Source organism: Coturnix japonica, chromosome 3, assembly GCF_001577835.2.
Source record: "Coturnix japonica isolate 7356 chromosome 3, Coturnix japonica 2.1, whole genome shotgun sequence".
Lineage (NCBI taxonomy): Eukaryota > Metazoa > Chordata > Aves > Galliformes > Phasianidae > Coturnix > Coturnix japonica.
In genome coordinates, this window is record NC_029518.1 from 3,735,409 (window position 1) to 3,754,147 (window position 18,739).

Sequence of the window (18,739 nt, forward strand, 5' to 3'; positions counted from 1 at the left end):
GTAACAAAACGAGGAGAGCGAGGTTTCCATTCCAATTAGGCAGCTGCGTTCTCCATAAATGGAGCAGCGGTTGAAGTGCCAGCAGCCATGTTGCAGAGGCTGTGCAGTGTGGGGGAGAGGAGGCTCAGGGGAGACATCATGGCTCTGTGCAGCCACCTGACAGGAGGCTGTGTGAGGTGGGGTCGGCCTCTGCCCCCAGGGAACAGCCATGGGACGAGAGGGGATGGCCTCACGTTGTGCCAGGGGAGGTTCAGGTTGGCTGTGGGGTGAACTGGAGACAGCTGAAGCAATCCTGGTTACAAAAGCTGATCTACCTTGTGCGAGCCATCCCAAGAGCTACTGAAACACCTCTGCTCTAGCAGAACCAACGTGCAAGCTGAAGGCTCCAAGCATTGGTTCGGTGCCCTCAAGGAGCTGACGAGTCTGAACAAGAAGCAGTGCTTAGCCTTCCTGCTGCACCACTCATCCCTGCAAGGTTTTGGTAGCTTGCTGGTATGATTTGGTTTTGACACCTCCTATTTCTTGCACTCATGGCAGAGCCACTCTTTGATTCCTCACTCCTTTTTGTCTTCTTTAAGGTTGACAGCAAAGAACTGGAATTGAGTTGTTTATGATTGCTGGTCACTATGTCCATGGGAGGAAATGACTTAGTTATTACTTGATGGCACCGTGCATTCCAGTTCATCTCTGAGCATTATCCCATTAAGGGAGATCTGGCCAACAGCTTTTCAACACTCCCCCGCATCAAGACAAATTTCCATCATGGAGTTCTGACAAGACATCCAACAGCCAGTTTGTCTTCAAGCTTCTCCCTGGCAGCCAGGAAATGAGTAAGCACAAATACTGCATAACTGCACTTCCAACTCAGTAACGCTTACTTTTTACCTTCTATTTAAGTGGGTTGAAAACCCAGGTATTCAGATAAAGCGTGCAACAGTGCAGAGACTTGGGAGCACTTTGACACAACAGCTTTTAAAGAGTGTGTGGACCAGAAAGCCCCCACCACCCACACTGCACGTGTTGTGCCCTCTGGGAGGACTGATGCAGGCAACCCTCTCTTATCCTGTGTTGGGAAGTGCCAAGGCTCCACACCTGGCCCTGCCAGCAGCCCTGTTGGATCAGGGAGCAGGGAAGGGATGTAATGAGCCTCTGGCTGCCAATGAAGGCTCACTCCCACTATGTGTGCCAAAAATTACTCCTCACTCTACAGCTCAAGCCAGAGTGACACAAAAGCAAGGATATCGAGAGAGACAGTGGCTGCCAGACACTAGCTGTGATTAATCACAAGGAATATGGGAAGTCAGAGCCATATTCTAATCACACTACTGTTGCCTAGACACCACGTGAGTAGGAGGGAAGAGGATCTGTGTCTGGGTGACTGTCTCCTTGCTCTACCTGAACTCTGAACTGCTGAGACTGTTGCAGACACGCTGCTGAAATATTGCAACTTGAGCTGTTTCTAATTTGGACATCAGTTTTGAAGTGCTCACTAGCTATAGAGAAAACTAGTCTCGACCTTCATTATGGTGATAGAGGTGCTGGCAAATGGGAACACACTCTCACTGTCAACCAGAAATGGATACTGGTATTTCCAGTCCTTCTTCTGAGACTGCCCTAACTTGCAAGAAGGTAGTGACTGAGATTCATACCTTCATCTCTATAACACTACTGGAGAAGAAAAAAGGGGGGGATGGGGGTGGGGGAAACCAGTGTTTATAGTCTGGCCATAAAATTGTTTGCTCAGTAAAGTCAGCCATGTTTCAGCTTTCCAGTTGCAATGAGAAGTGATGCCTACAATATCCATTTAATAGAAAACATCACTGGGGAGAACTGTGATCAACTTGTTTTGTGTTGCTTATGCAAGATGTTATGATGTTATATCAGTTCACAGCTTAACTAGCCCCAACAAAAATGCATTCATTTAATTTCAGCTTCTTAATTACCACTATTAACCTATTGCTTCCTGAGACTTGCACTGCTACAGCATGCCTACGTGCATACTTTTTAGTGCCTGTAGGCAATGCTGTTCTCAGGTGGCAGCAGGCATTTGTTTTATCATTTCTTGGCAGCCAGACCGCTGCAAGTCTGGAAGAGAATCGGGCCTTCCCTTTGCTTGGATAGCAACTGGAGCACCATTATTTGAGGTGGGAAAAGAATGGCCCAAAGCTGTGTTGAAAGTTCTTGTCTTTATTATCCACTATTATCCACTGTCCACTATTAGTGGAAGTATTACCAGTTTCCCTATGTACTCTGAAATTATAGCCAAATATTTTCTCTTCAGATTGGAGTTGCTTGTAAAAGCTGCCTGCTGCAGAAGCTGGGGTACAGCCCTAGCGTTTGAAGGATGTCCTCAGGCTGACTGGAGTTAAAGCCCTCATTCTCATCTGGGTGAGTGGGTAAGTTCATCTGTGAAAAGTAAGAGAATCTAATACAGAGATTTAACACAGTTAAAGTACCACCAAATACTGTCACCATTCCTCAGAAAGTCCTGAAGTCATATGGTAGGAAGCAGTTAGATTGGATTATACCTAAAACGTAATACATACAAGATCAAGTTCCTAAGCAGTTCTAGCCATAGACCTCTCCATCAAGTTAAGCAGATTGATACCTACTTAGATCTGGAGCTTACTTTTCTGCCTGGAGAGAGCAGTGATGCCAGGAGCAAGGGCAGAGCTGCAGCTAGCCCAGGGCTTAAGCCATCTGCAGTTAAATCACATCCATAGTCTAATGGTAGACAAGAGTGGAGTAACATGAGTAAGTAGCTTTGTGAGTAAGGATGCCAAGATCTGGCCTTCTAGATTTAATACTTTAATCTGTCCAAGTGCATCGATGCTGTAATTACAGCCACAGCACAGTCCTTGAGTAGCTGAAGATTAGAGACCGTCGATAATCCCAGCTATGTCACACAGATGAAAGCTATTAAGTGGATTTACAGAGGACAGGAGGTATATAGAAACTCATTATTTTCCCACTGAGACAAAACTATTCATTAGTATATGACAGAGAGCATACTCTGGAAAATTGGAAGCGGGTTATTGAAAATGAGCAAATCCCAGTAGTCCTAACACATACGTGATGAACTGGTTATTAATATCCAATCCAGCAAGCTCTGTCACTAAGATTCAGTACCATTCCTGGTGGTATTTGTAAGTCTGCAAGTCCTAGATGGTACCAGTCTGCAGCATTAGAGAAGGTAAAAGAAGGTCTCATTGCAGTCAAGGCAAATTTCAGGCAGAAGGGTGTTAAGTTCACACACACAAAAACAACAGCAGAGTTCATTTTAAAGTGTTACTTCAGACATTCCCACTGCAGCTGATACATTAATTACACCACAGTTTTTATTAATTCGGTCTTTAAAGGCTCCCTTGCGAAATCTTCTTGTGTGAGCAATTACAGTAAGCAACCGCTCCGGTTTGAAGTGGTTTCATTGCACCTGCTGTCCCCAGGCTGTATTAGTTAATTGTTTTTGTTTATCCCATCCTACTCTTCTCTAGTAATTTGCTTGGCACCGCAAAGACGGCTCACACCGCTTATAAAGTGCTGTTTATTCCTGGCAGCCAGAAGTTGAAGATGTGCCTCCTCTCTTGCTATGAGCTGCAGCCCACTTCAAACAGCTGGAGGGGAAGCGAGCAGATGCTCAGCTGTGTTAAGAGGTCTGATTACCATTACAGCGTGGAGGAAAAGCAAACACACAAAAAAACATACCTGCAGTTTGTCCCTAGTCCTTTGTGTATTTCCCTTTGTGAGGCATAGCTGTATGTCTTGTTTGTGCTTCAGGGAGTTCCTGTGTGTGCTGACCTCCCAGGGTCAGGAGCTGCAGTTTCAAGGCTGCTAGTAAAGGATTTGGGCACTGAACGCCCTAACCATTAAGCACTTACTTTCTAGGGTGTGGGTTGCAAGCCCAGGCATCTCATTTGAGAACAGGGAGAAGCCTCAGGTGGGAAGTCTCACTAGGCAGCTAAGGGAAAGGGATGGAGGTTGGGTAAAGGATCCCAGCCTCCTTATCAGGTTAGGCAGAAACAGTGAGAATCCTGTCAGCACAGGCTCAGATTTCACAGGGAAACTCGGCCTGCTGGCACAGAGCATCAAGATGGCCCAAGTATTTTACTGCTCTAGAGGTATCCCTTCTAACCAGCCCCCTCCACAGGTGCTCTGCAGCTTTCTCTGATGGAAACTGGCTGCATCAGAAGCTCTTACATAGCACCTCCTCAATATTATTCCAAGCATTGTTGAAAATATTACTTCAGGAAGGACTTCAGAGGACTAGAGCTTGTAACACAGCTGTCCATTGCTAAACAGTCATAGGCATGGAATGCTTCCAGCTGGGAGAGCAGCAATTAACTCATGCTACCCTATGTCTAGAAAAAATTAACTTTTTCAACTTTGCTGTTGTAAAAGAGCAGAATTTGGCTCATTATCTAATAGCAAATTCAATTCCCTTTGTGTTTCTATATGGGACTCTGAGATGTGCAGTCCACGTGAGCCAACCAGCATCTATAGGAGCAACTGTGGTGCATGCAGCTTTAGAGCAAAAGGACATCAAGCAGCAGAGGAAATACAAGGTATAAAACCACTCTCTTTCCTTCTTCATTCACTCCCTCTCCAGCTCAGTGCTCATGTTGAAAGAGTGGTACAAAGGATTCTCACAGCTATAACAGAAGTGAACAAATGGCTGGTATTGTGACCCACAGGGGTGTGCCATGCCTATGTCCAAGCACGTCCTGAAGTGTTAACTTAGTACAAAGAGAGGATATTTTTATTGATAAACATTATATTGTCTTAGTGTAGATGTCTGACACGTTATTAAATCAAATGACAGAACATTTAAAGTAATTCATTCTAAGAAAACGTTTTGATATTCCATAGACAATAGTGCTGTGAATTCTGTTTATAGTATAACACATTAAAAACACAGAAATACAAGTTTCTAATCTCATAGGTTACCAGCAAACAGAGAAAAATGCATGCTTTAATTTCTGTTGAATTTGTAACTTACACAGGCAAGTGGAACAGCTATGCATAAAATACTATTCTACAACAAGCTGTAAAACAAACATACAGAAAGACTGACCTTATAATACTTGTACAAGTATGACAAAACCATTGTAACTTATTTCAGAAGGTAACAAATATTTTGTCTGTGGCTCCGCCATTTTAACATTTCTAAGCTGACTTCATTAAAAGCTATTTTGAATAGAATCGTATTACCGTAAGCCACTGATTACTTTTTTCCCAGCTGGCTGTCAATGAATGTGATGCATTACGTGCATTTGTGCTTGGTTCCATCTACATTTTCTTCCTTATGGACTACGCAGTCTTTGCACTCAGGAAATGCTGTTTGATCCCGAGTCGAACAGAAGGTGCTTGTTTTACTCACTTGTTTTGCTGTGCCTCCTGCAGCCTGACCACACCATAAAGTAGAAGACACATTATGCATGCAATTCAACAACATGGGCATGGTTTCATCACAGTTTGTACAAGCCTGTGTAGGGATTGCATTCAGATGTCTAAGACTTCAATCATGGTACAGTGATAAGTTTTCCTTAAGAGTCCCAAGCAACTATTGGATCTCGAATGTCCAACCTCCCCCTCCGCCAACCCATGGACTGAGGAGAAGCACCAGGCCTGTCTTCCTGCTCTGGTAGCCACACTAACACCAAACCACTGCCAAACTGCACCCGGGGATTCCAGGCAACACACAACTTTGGCAGACAGCAGTAAAAAACCAGCCAAACAAACCAGAAAACAATAACAACAACAAAATCCCAAACCAAACAAAAAATAGCCAGAAACATCTTCCTGCTTTGGTTTCAGTCTCCAAACATTCGATGTGAGAATAATTTATTATTCCTTTGATGGTCTTTTGCAAATACTATCTTCATTAGGGGCCTGGTAATGACTCCCAACTTTACAAGGAGAGGTAATGAAATGAAACTATTCCTCAAGGGAAAAAGAAGCAAAATTTGTTCCCTCTCTCAGGCACGTAGACTCTTACTGACAAGTTCACCTAAGCATTAAAGGAAAAGATAAAATGCACACTCATGAAGTGAGGGTAAGTACTGAGCAAGGGACTTTATATTCCTCCTGTATCTGCCCTTCGCCCTGATAAAAGGGTTTCTTACTGGGAAGAAATGCCTTTCATCAGGAGGACAGGAGTTGTTAAGATAGATAGTATTCACACTAAGCCCCACATAAGTGCAGCCTTGGTGGGCTGATGGTTGGACTAGATGAGCTCAGTGGTCTCTTCCAACCTTAATGATTCTACCTATGAACCTCTGCAGAGCTTGCCAGTATCCCCACTAAACAGTAACCAGCTTTCTGTGATGCCATAGCGCTCTTGTTCACACTTGCTCCACACTTGCGCTGTATAAATAGAGATTCATGCTTTGTGTCCTCTGCTTGCTGTGCATGTGGAAAAGCCCTTAAGAACTAAGTAATTCCACAAACTCCTTGCTTTGGCTTCTGTCAAGAATTCACTGTAGTCAGCAGTAGCTCAAGTTCTGTACTTGCTCATGTGTCCTAAGCACAGTGTAATTTCATAATACAAAGGTGAAATAAAGATATGTTACACTCATGACATTTTGACTCATCCGTAAGAGTTACTGAAAGGAATTCGTCCTGAAAATACAGGAGGAACCCAGACTCATCCTTGACTACATGTGGAAGTTCATTTCATTTAATCTTGACAATGACATGAATATTTATGAAAGACTTTGCAATACGTCATGCAGTTGGCCTTTATCTTCTAGTTGTTTTCTACTCTAAGACATCCACAAGTCGTTAGGAGATACCACCAAAAATGACCCCACCATTGCTCTTTTATTTCCCAGCACTGAGCCCTACTGTAATTCACGTGGAAGGCAATGATACATGATATATTCTTCTGCGATTGAGGTCAACTGACCTACCTGAAATCAAAACAGCACAGCAGAAATACAGCTGTATCACATTTTGAGAGGTGCGCTCATCTGCCTGGAGGATTTCAAGAGGGGGATCCTTGCTTTAGCTCGAGGTGAGGATTGACGTTGGATTTTTACTAATTTGACTAATTTTTACTAATTTTGCCAACACAGAGAAACACATTATTGAATCAGAGGCACAACCCCTACCGAACAACCCTAATCAATAAATAAAATGCATAAATAGCTCAGTGCAGAATTTCCTGACCTCCTCAGTATCTCTTCTTTTAAATTACTTTTTAAACCTATCCTTACATTCAGAAATAATTCCAGCTGGTAATAAATCTGAATGCACGGCTGTATGCCATTCTGCTTCTGACCTGCTGAACGATAGATGTACAACTGCTGTATACCATTAGCAATACCTTGCTAATACAACACGGAAATGACTCGAAATTCATCACCACCTCTTCTATTTGCAAATAGATATGGATGAGTATCATTTAGCATCTTAGCAGTTGCCATGATAGGGCTTTATTCCCACAGAAATGGCAGACAGCATCCACAGGGCTTCATTTTAACAATGGTAGACATAGTAGATATAGTACATATATATATTGGCTACTTGAATAGAAATCTATAGTTATAAATTAAAAATGAAGCCCAAAATCCACCAATAAAAATTATATAAACTTCTGACTGATTCTCTTAATAAAAACAGTATAGTTTGGCTCCATAAAACACACTCAGGCCATATCTATGAGGCTTGCTCTGAAAGTAATGCCTCCTGTTTCATTATGCTGTCCCATGATGTCAGAGGTGGACGTTGGTGGGATGGCAGTAGAGGTTGAACCTTCCCACCAATATCCCACTACATTTTGTTGCCGTGTGACAGACGACAGCAGAGGGGCAGCCTGACAGAGCAGTGTCTGGCATGGAAGTGTGGATGAAACCAAGGTGTGTCATTGAATGACAGCATTTTGTAGCTGAGAATGTGCTCTATCAAACAGTGTTATCGTGCTCTTTGCATCTGTTATAGTTTCAATGGGAATAAATAGGAAGCATTACTTTCAGAGAGAACTACATAGAACCATCTACTCAGATCAGTTATGTTTATTGCAGGATGAGTGTCACTGCATAACAAAAATCAAACAGGGCTGTATCCATTTCATTCATTTTTGCAGCAGACAGAGTGAATACACAGCATATTTACAGGCAAGTAAGTAATGATGGCACTGAAGATATACAATATCCTCACACACACATGTACACACAATTCTGTTTGAAGGTCCTGGTGGCAACCACTGTCTTTGTGCCCCCAAATCTATTTTCCTAAACTGCATCAGTAAGAAAATTCTTCTCAGTATTAGCCTGCCAGTGAGCAGCTCATAAAAGCTTTACAGACTTTTCAAAGTCACCTTCTTTATTTTAACCCATGGCACGTTTGATACAGGTCCTCCTCATCAGACTTATCTACTCATTAATCACACACAATTTCACCCACCTCTTCAAACAGGAACATTTTGCTGCAGCTGCTCCTGATGAGAGCCTTTGCTCTGAGTAAGTGCTGCTTTTGCTGAGTGCTTAATGGTGATGCCAAAGAGTTGGATTCATTAAAATGAACTTTGCATTAAAACACTTCAGCGCGTGCTTATCTTTCAATACACAGACTTCTGCACAAGCTTCAAGTTAAGCAGGGCTCTGGTATTTCAGAGACAAAGGGGGGGTACCGGCAGGCTCCTGCTTTCATTATAGCATGAGATGAGATCAACGAAACATCCAGCAGTGGGAATTACTTTGCTGGGAAGCCAAGCTGCCTGCCTTATCTGCCAGACGTGCTGATGGAAAACCTCAAACCTCAAAAGCTCAGTATCTGAATTAATCCATAATCAGCTACCACTGTCCTCATAGGTTCAGGCATGCACCATTACACTTTGTTTCCTGCGACTGGCAAGAAAAAGGTGATGTGAAACTGCTGATATAAAATTCCTACGCCGATTTCTGGCACCACTTAAACTCTACCTGATGAAATGAAGATGACATTGACAGGATTTCTGTCAGATTCTTTCGGTGTGGAACCCATACAGGCCCCAGAACCTATTAAAACTAGTTCTGCAAGGCTATTAGAAAAAAGTAAAATTACCTAAAATATACCATGATAAATTTAGCTATATAAATACATTACAAAATCTGGAGCTTTACACAAGTTGTGCTTTCTAAGAGGCTTCCCTGAAATTAGATGCTTCTGCCCTAGTTTCTGTCCTGGTTTCAGATGGGACAGGGTTAATTATCTCCACAGTGTCTGATATGGTGCTGACTTGGTTTAGGAGAAAAACAATCTTGGTAACACACCGAGCCACGATCTCAAGCTAATTCAGGGTGGTAAACAATAGATTTTAAAACCAAATTTTATCTACTGGTGTGCAATGAAAGAAATTGCTATTATCTTCCCTGATTGCTTTCCTGTGAATACTTGTCCATATGACATGGATTTGCCCACACCTGATATGGATTCTGGAGATTCAGTCCAACAAGTCAGAGCAGGTTGGGTGGAAGCAGATGCACCTACAAAATATGCTTCCAATGTGAGGCCATTAAGGGCTTGCTATGAACAGAATATTCACATAAATCTTAGAGGTGTCAATCCATTAATAGGTATTCATTCACCTATTCCGAACAGAAAATAAAGAGTTCATTCATCTTTACAAAGACACAGAACAACAGCCCTTTTCAGGACTTACTGCTGTGAATATGTAGATTGACCCTGAAATAAATCACTGGAGTTTTGTTGCTGCTTTCAGTAGAGGTCAGTTTTCACTCAGTCTTACTTTAAGGCTTGCATTATACTTGGGATGCTCACTTCTCTGATTGGAAGAAAAGTGGCTGAGGTCTTGTGTATAAAGGTATTAGGGCTTTCCAAAAACACGTAAATAAGAAACACTTGCCAGTCAGCAGAAAGTGACCTTTCTCTCAAAAGCTATCCAACAATATTCAGTCTACATTGTGTGTTATAAGCATTAATATGGTTATTTGGAACAATCACACCAAAATTGCTCGTCTGACAGCAGGATAGTCAATGTTACCCTCCATATAATGCTGAATGTTGCCACTCTAAAACTAGATTGTTCGTTCTTGATTTAAAGTAAAACAGTAAGCCAGTCATGCATCTGTATGTTAAGGATGGGTGTTCATTCTCACAGGCACAAACAACACAAATCCAAAGCATGCTAATTAATTTCAATGGCGTAGCTGTGGACAGGAACCTAAAAACAAGGCAGGCGAGTGTAAACACAGAGGGGGAAAAAAAAACAACCCAAAATGAAACACCAGTAACATCATTGACAACCCCTTCTCATGCACACACGTCAGATCAGTGTTCGTACAGCAGTAACAACCTACCAGAAAGTGCAGTGTGTCAATAAAGAAAATAAATGATAACAAATCAGCTTTGGTAGGGACAAAAGACAGCTGAGATGCAATTGGGTTGGAGCAAGCTGAGGAGAAAGCTCTTTCATCTCCCTTCAAAACATTCATTAAGGATTGCCTGAAACCACCAGGAATGGGACCAAAACCACTTGACAGGTCCCAAGACCAGAGTGGCCTCAAGCTTAAAGCTGACCCTTGCTTTCTTAAGAGCAAAAAGTGAATCCAAATCACTGCTGTGTTCCGAACCACAGCTAAGCCCAGTGCCCCAAGCCCACGGCACTGCTGCCGGGCACCCCATAACCTCCCTGCCCCATGTGGGCAGTCACTGTGGTGCTCTGTGCCGCTGTGGGCCTGTAGCCTTTCTCAGCATGAAGGCAAGGCCTAGCGGCAGCCTTCCCCACACAGCCTGCAGCTGGGGAGGGAAACAGCCCCTTGGCTCCATCAGTAAAAGCTATTAACACACCCTGCATCCCAGTAGAACTGTCTGAGTTCTGGGTGGATGCTAAAAAAAACTTAAGTTTTTTGCTTTGGGGACTTTTCCTCAAGCTAACAAACTTGTCAGGCTCTCCTTTTTGGAGACAAAAACATTCAGTTGGTCTTTTCTGTTCCAAACCAGGTCAGCGCTGGTTGATCTGATTGCAAATCATAAGCACATCTCACTGGAACTATCAGCATAGGAAGTGCTTACCACGTCGTACATGGCACAGATACTGGCAGTTCAAGAGACCTTCTGATTCTGCAAACAACGGCTCGCAGCATATTCCTGCACAATGCACGAGCTTCTAAACAAAAGTCAGGTTTCACGCTCAACGCAAAGCTATGATACGTTACAGTATTTAATGCACACCAGTAGGAAAAGGCTCCTAAAAAAATACTCATGCGGTTTTTGTGCCGTGGGATAGGTAACAGCTATTTCGTAGAAATAGATCCAACTGGCTCCATTGGAGCAGCAGTATAAATACTCAAAATAGAAGTAATAATAGGCCCCGTAGGCCCTGACGTGGAACTTTTGTTTTGTTTTCCCCCAAATCTGTTGTTCCTTCTGCCAGCAAGGAAAACACTCTGCTTCCAAACAACTGCATCTTGCTACAAGGAGGATAGCTACGTATTCGTGGGGTGGATTTTATTGAAACGTGCCACATTGGTACTAACATCATTTGATTCCAGGAAGTATTTTAGGCATTTTAGAGGTTATTATTAATCTCATTAACAAAGAAGGAAAGAAATGACCACACAAAAAAAAGAAAAAAGATAAATGAAAGAAAAGCAACAAGAAGGTTCAACAGGCTTCCTAACATGGGCACAGTGACGAGAGGACTGCACCAACAACAGGCTGCATGGCTCAACAGGTAGCAAGACAGCTACTTCCCAGAATAAATAATAACACAGGCATGCCAATGGCTCTGTTCTCTGACCCTGGGCCCACCCATCTTCTTGCCAGGGATCCACAAACATGCTTTATTTGCCGTGGCCAGCAGGTCATGGCTTTTTCCGATGGACTTCTCCAATGGGCAAAGTGCAATGGCTGCCAAAGGATCCACACATTCAACATAACCAAGAAAGTAAAAGAGGTGTGGAGCTGAATGGAAGCCACAGGGTATCAATACTTCGATATACATCATTTTTGTCCAAAGAAAAGTAAGCAAAAACAAACATCCAGGAGTGAAAACAAACTAATAATTGGTTTTATCTTTGTGCATAGGACTTTTTTTCTTCGTTTAGTTTGTGGTGGCTTGTTTTTTTCCTGCTAAGATTTAGGAGGATTCTATGGTTTTGTTTTGTGTTTTGTTTGTTTTTTTAATCCTCGGGTTTGCTATGCCTTTATTACCAATATTTGCCATTGCTTGTACCATAGACAAAAACATTCATCTAGCTGGTATTATATTAACACACTTGTAGTAGAACATATACAAGAACGGGGAAAAAAAAGAATCAGAAGTGATCAGTGCTTAAAGTAAATACAACAGCCAGCGCTGGCAAGAATCCACAGTAACAACACAAACAAATGTAGGTGTGACAGTGTTCCTGATGGGGTCGAATCTGCCTGTGTATTAATATAGAATTATACAAAATCTAGCAGGGATATTGGAACAATGAATAGCTAAATCTTCACAATAACTTAAGATCTGTGAGCGAGTCTGCGTTGTAGATATTACACATTTTAAAAGTGCCATCTCTCTCTCTCCATCTTCTTCCCTCCCAGAGGAGGTGTGATGAATCCACATGATCTGCCATCAGAGAAGTTCAACTGTTTAAGAAAAAGACAAATATCTGGCCAGGTCCAGTGTATTCTTTAAAGAGTGGCAAACAATGACTTCAGTATCTATGTCTGTGCAAAATATGCCTCTTTCCTTTTAAAGAAACCAGTGTCTGTAACTCATTTAGAAAAGTTTTGACATATACTGATGTCCTCAGAACAAAGAAGAAGTGAACTACAGAATCCCCCCGAAACTACAAGAAATCTGATGAAGCAAATAAAGTTCTGACCTTCCGTTTCCAGGTGTAGATGACTGAAAAACAGCACATCTCCTTGGTAGCCCTCCTTGGGCTGGCAATCAAACTATTGCTTGGAAATAACACAAACACCCTATTAATAAAACACTGACATTAGTAGTAAAACGGTAGCGGTGTTTATCCTTTAAATCCACGTTTACCTTCCATTCTTCATCACACATGTACAGGATTCATTATTTATGGTGCAGTCACTGTCTGTTGCCTTGACAGTCTTCTTTTAATAAGCAGTAAATCCACTCGTACGCTGAGTACCTTGAATTGAATTCCCATATTACACCGCCCTGTGACTTTTGGATCATTACAGGAGACCCAGAGCTCAGAAGGAGAAGCTGCAACACAGGATGTTGATCTCAGGCAATAAAAAACCACAACCAAAACCAACAGCAACAACGAAAAAATAAAACCCCACAATCAAAAACATCCCAGAATTCTCCTCAAAAATCAGCCCCCGTACGATGTACCCTCTTCTGCATTGTAGCAATAGTCTTAAGTCATAAATTAGATTAGTCTTCCATCAAATAACTTAAAAAAGGAATTGTAGCAGACCAGTTTTGCCTGGCTTGATGCCAGTTAGCAGCCAGTTCATCTAGAGACCAGTCACTGTTCAAAAACTGAGCTAAGAAATCACATGAATGTTGAAAAACAAATTCATCTTCACATCGATGCAGGATTCTTCCAGGTTGTGAGGGTCGGGGAGAGGGTAAACCGAGATGGGGCCACAGGTCCTATGGACAGGATATACTTCACGACTTGGAGGTGCACCGCATTCAGGAGATGCCAGCCGTGGTTTGTATTGCACAGGTAAGAAGGACGTTCCTCCTGACAGTCCGCAGCGTGCGTTAGTGATCTCTGCACATGGGCAAGTTCACGAAAGTGAAAACATTGAATTCTGTCATGATGGAGAAACACAGGAAGATGCCATACAGGGAAAGGCACACGCACCCTAGCTTCTTATCCAGTTTCCATTTGTTCATGTGCACGCCGAAAACCTACAGTAAACATAGAGTAAGCCACCACAGCAGGATCAGTTTGAATACAGTGGTAAATCCTTTGTCAATTACAGGAGCATGAAAATGACTGTGCCCATGCCAAATACAATCAAATGGAAGCAATTGTAAGGTAGGGACTGCAACAAGTGAGCTAAAGCCCACTGGTAAAGTAAATCTGAGCATCTCCCTCACAGAGCTTGGAGCCATATTGACTTGCCATCCCCTCGACTGCTGGCCCAGTGGCCTTAAGTGTCTGCAATGAATTTCACTTTGCTAATTCAATCAGAAGTGCTGTATTCCTCTCTGTTTATTTATAACACTGCCAGTACCTCTGTGTCTCTCAGTCTGGAGCTGAACTGGCTAAGGCTGTGCCTGAATTTGCTTAGTTTGCTCCAACACAAACCTCCTGCAGTTCAAGTCTTTTGTGCAGGAGAACTGTGCTGGTGTGCTGCATGGAGTACACCCTGCCATAGCAGCTGGTCTCAGGAGTTGGCAGATGACACAAGGATATATTAATCCTATTCTCTTTGTTTTTCCTAGTCTATATTCATGATGGATTTGGACAGGTCAGGGAACAGGAGCCACTGCTTTCAATAGAAACATTGGCACATCCCAGTATGATTTGTTCTGGCCCATGTTGTATCTTGGCAGGTTCTTGCACAGCAAACTGTGCAGCATTTACTGTATCTCTTCAACAGGAAAATGCACCTTTTCTTACATCAAGGGATCCGACTCAATGTGAGAACATTAAATGATCGAGGATTACTAGTAGACCCATTACAGGTTATCCCAGGGAAAACATAAATACAAGAAACATCCTTTGACAGTGATAACTTCTGTCAACAGCCAGATTAAGGTACTGAGAAGTTTACAATAGAAGTGACCATTTCTATTCCTCAACGACAGCCTTTGCAATCACTACTGAGCTAGAGGTGAGAGAAGAACAAGTGAAGAAGAACAAAATCACTCTTTTGGAAGTAAAGGACAAAAGACTATATACATACTGTGACAAAAACAGATGCCAGCAAGAGACCAACAGAATAGATAAGTCCTCTGCTGTTTAACCGAATCTGGAAAAGAAAGAAGTTTACAAAACCACGTCACAATTTCAAGCAACAATAATTCTCTCTGCCAATCATTTCTGTTAACCTCAACTGCTGAATTGCTGGGCATGACCTTGCAAGCTGTCAAAGCCAATTCAAACCACTGCAACGTGGGTATTGCTCATGTAGCGATAAGCAGCACTGCATTTTTGTGACTGACACCATGCACGACTGCTGAGGCCCTCCTATCATTTTGTCTCACAGGGAAGAACTGCTCACCCAGTGAGCTGAATATGACTCCCAAGGCCTAAGCAGTCATTTAGCTTCGTTCCCCAAGTGCATCTGAGGGGAGAGTCTGACTTCCAGAGCACATAGAGATGCTTTTCTTCAACAGTGTTTTTTCCTTTAACACCGAGGAGCCAGGGCAAGCTAATGTGGGGGCTCTGTGCACACATCACTGCTGCAGGTCTTCTTCTTCTGCTAATATGAACTGTCCGTAGAGAACAGCCAACCTGTTCTTCCATCTTAGTTACTCTAAAATGCAAATAAAACACAGCACAAACCCGCCAAGACCTCAAACACACTAACTTTGTATAACAATAATCTAAAGCCCTACCCCAGACAAGCAGCAACTGTGCAGGAAAGACAGATGCTAGTTTACAATATAAAGTCCCATCTGGATTTTTGTCAGGAATTTAGAATGACCAGGGCCAACGTCTGTAAGAACTGTCAGCATGAAATATTCCAATTGGAAAGGAATCTACAGTAAAAGGAAGCAAATGAAGCAGACCGAATTATTTTAGCATGGAAAATGTCTGAATTCAACCTGAAGTGCAGACTCTGCTTCTCAGCTATGCAGCCTCCATGAAGGGAACAGACACATGGAAGGATGACAGGCCTCTGACTAGAGCTTGCTGAGGATGGTGCATCCAAAAATACCCGGGGTTGCTTTCTTTGGAATATCTGCAAGGCCCCTCCTTGGAGGTCACTCGTGGGAATAGCTGTTGCTGTTAGGATCAAGCCCAGCTCCCACTGTCAACCCAGACTATTCGCTATTAATTAACCTAGATGATAAGAACTTCTCTTTATGAGGCTTGGTTGGTCCTGCAGAAATAAAGGACTTCCTGGGAGGAAAGAAAGGGTGTTTTCTAATGCACTTCCTACTTTTTTAGGGTCGTTGTCTTTTTTCATATTACCTCTGGACTGTAGGATTAAAGTTCTTCCATGCACATAGGAAAGGGTGGTTTCCTTGGGGAAATCAGTGCTAGCTGAGGAATGCACTTTATCCGGAACCTCATTTGGCTGAACTAGACACAGATCACAGCTGTACTTTGTAGAAGAAAAAATGAAACTCTTTGAGTGCAAATCTTTGTCAGTGCACTCAAAGCTGTGCAGAATACCAGAGGTGGCTCAGGGGGTGATGAGTACATGGCATCTCCATGTGCTGTGCCTAGGGCCTCTGGCTTATTTAAGACAGCCCTAGAGCAAACTGATTCACAGTAGTACAAAACCTCCCTCGTAGCAGATACAGTTCCTGGTGAAGCCTTTTGCCCAGACACTTCTTCCTGAAAGGGTTTCTTGGAGCAATTCAGCGCTTTGAGATCCTTGTAGATACCACAGCTCATATTGAGAAGAAAACCAAAGCTATCCAGGTCTGTTCAGGCCAAGGATGCAATAGTGCACTGGCCTCAGAGGGATATTCTTTGCTAAATATACTCATTCCAACAAAGATCTCCTGGGAGCCAGCAGAAACTCACTGCCAAGCTAACTGGGGGGCTGCAGCCAGAGGGCTTGGAGATGTTCTCCAGTAAGTCTTGCACTGGTGCTTCAGCAGGATAAAAGCACACATTCCCTTCTATCAACTCAGCTACTGGGCACTGAGCTATCTAATTCTTGCAGTAAGAGTAACCAGAGAACCTCTGCCAATGCTCTTGGCTAGCCTATGCCTAGCTCTGGAAGTAAAATATAATGGAAACCTTGAAATATTAATAATGTTCGCTTCCAACAAACACTGCTGTTACTCATCTAATGCCAACAAAGAGAGCACAGGTTTTCAAACATGCCTGGTTCGGATTTGCTCCAAGCCTGCTGGGCTCTGAAAAGCATTGAGTTAGATGGTGCACAGCAAGGGCTGCTCATCAGAGCAAGGAGGCAGGTGTGATGTCACACGAGCAAACATCCTCCAGTCATTGAGATGCCTTTCCTCAGGGTACATGACCACGTATAAGCCTGGGGAAAACAATACTGGAAAAGCTTGAAAACTCACAATAAGGAAGGAGATTTAACTCCAGGTCTAGCAGAAAACAGGGCATCAGTTGGAATCATCTTAGTTATGGAAGTAAAGGCTCAAATCTCTGCTTAAACATAGGAAATGCTTCTACCCCAGGGAGAACTTTCTGCAAACAAAGTGCTTGCTTGTACTGTAAGAAGGAAAAGTCAGCATTCCCAAACTGTCCTTTGAGGCTTGGCTTGTGTCTAGCAGCTGAAGCGAGCCAGAAGAACTCTGTTTTGACTGATTACACATGAAAGGTTTGCAAAAGTTCAAAACCTACTTTGTCTGCATTTAAATTGAGACTATCTCCATACATCTTGTGTAGCAGACGTGAAGATGCTGTCACCAACTCCTGCTATTCCCAGACAGCCCTTGCAAGCAACAAGAAACTGAGGGTAAGGCTAAACAGCAGAGGAAAAACAATGGAAATAAAATCAATGTAATTCCACTCTTCAGTTTTCTTTCGGTTCCTGGCAATTGCTGAAAGGAAAACAAGGAGCTGGTGCCAAACCCCAAACTGGTTTTGCTCCAGGGTTCAAGTATGAGAAAAATTACCTCATTCGAGAATATTAAAAAGACTCTTCTATGTTTCCAGTACCTCAGCTGCAAAAGTCACAGGTCCCAAGTCTGCTTGACTACCCTTTTCCTGCAGTGCCTTTGCCAGACAGCGGAAATTCAGAGTAAGATCCTGCAGTGCCCATGTGTTGCCACAAGACAAAACTGAAGCTCCACAAATTGGAAATTCAGACGCATACTGCATTCCTGTGTGTTTCGATGGCATTTCCTTCCCAGGGCTCATTTGAGACACCTGAGAAAGCATTCCTGCTTAGCTCTATCACACCATTCACTCTGCAGAAGGTATATACCCTGGAGCACACAATGTGGAGTGCTGTGTGTAGACACTCAAGTTATTAAGCGAGGAAATGGCTCCACTGTTAGGAGACTTAGAAGGATCAGATACTTTTGCTCTGGTACAGCATCATCACCCCAATCTCCCTGTCTGGGGAGCAAAGGGATTCAATAGATGCAAACCATTCCAGAAGCTTTGGAGACATTAGATAGGAGCCTCAGCATCCACCTGCTGCCCATCTTTAGGCTTTTGGAATCTACTAATAAATTAATCCATTAATACCTGCTGAGTTGCCTACTGCTGCTAAAGTGATTGCAGCATATCACATTGCACATGCAACTGGGAAAGGCAGAAAGTCATTCCCCTTGAGTGTCCACTTACCACTGGATTTTCTCATGTCTAAGCTCATACTAGGGCTCTTCCATCTCTTACTGTGGATAGACCTGAGCATCCTTACAAATGCAGACGTGAACAAATGAGTTTGGATGCTTACCCTAAAGCTAAAATTCCTGTTCCCTAAAATACTCCTGGCTCAGGTCTGTTTTAATAGCTTCACATCTAAAAAAATATATATTCCAGAAGGAAGCAATTGGATACAAGACACAGAGCAAATGTCCTCCCACTCTGGGTTTGTCAGGCCACTGGGGAAGGATTCTTGCAGGGTTACAGCCTCAGTAACATGTCCAGGACTCAGAGCTGAGATGAGAAAACAAACTTTTTCAAAGGCCTGTCTGGGTCCAGAGGGA

The 18,739-nt window shown here is 42.9% G+C and overlaps 1 protein-coding gene and 1 long non-coding RNA gene across 4 annotated transcripts in view; one reads left to right on the forward strand and one right to left on the reverse strand.

The window, feature by feature from the left end:
- The first annotated feature begins 11 nt into the window (after positions 1–11).
- LOC116653132 lies at positions 12–7,488 on the forward strand. 2 transcript variants are annotated; one of them, XR_004306511.1, is made up of 3 exons: positions 12–492; positions 579–830; positions 2,282–7,488. It is a non-coding gene; the product is annotated as an uncharacterized LOC116653132 (long non-coding RNA). The 2 variants fall into 2 exon arrangements; XR_004306510.1 differs by having other exon boundaries at positions 12–830.
- An 813-nt stretch (positions 7,489–8,301) lies between these two features.
- Positions 8,302–18,739, reverse strand: part of SLC24A3 (solute carrier family 24 member 3) — a 102,753-nt gene continuing 92,315 nt past the window's right edge. For both annotated transcript variants that reach the window (XM_032443439.1, XM_032443440.1), the window contains exons 16-17: positions 14,833–14,898; positions 8,302–13,828 (exon numbers count right to left, since the gene is read on the reverse strand). In XM_032443439.1, the coding sequence (XP_032299330.1) occupies positions 13,679–13,828; positions 14,833–14,898 (216 nt within the window). In that variant the 3' untranslated portion in view covers positions 8,302–13,678. The remainder of the gene's footprint in view (positions 13,829–14,832; positions 14,899–18,739) is intronic.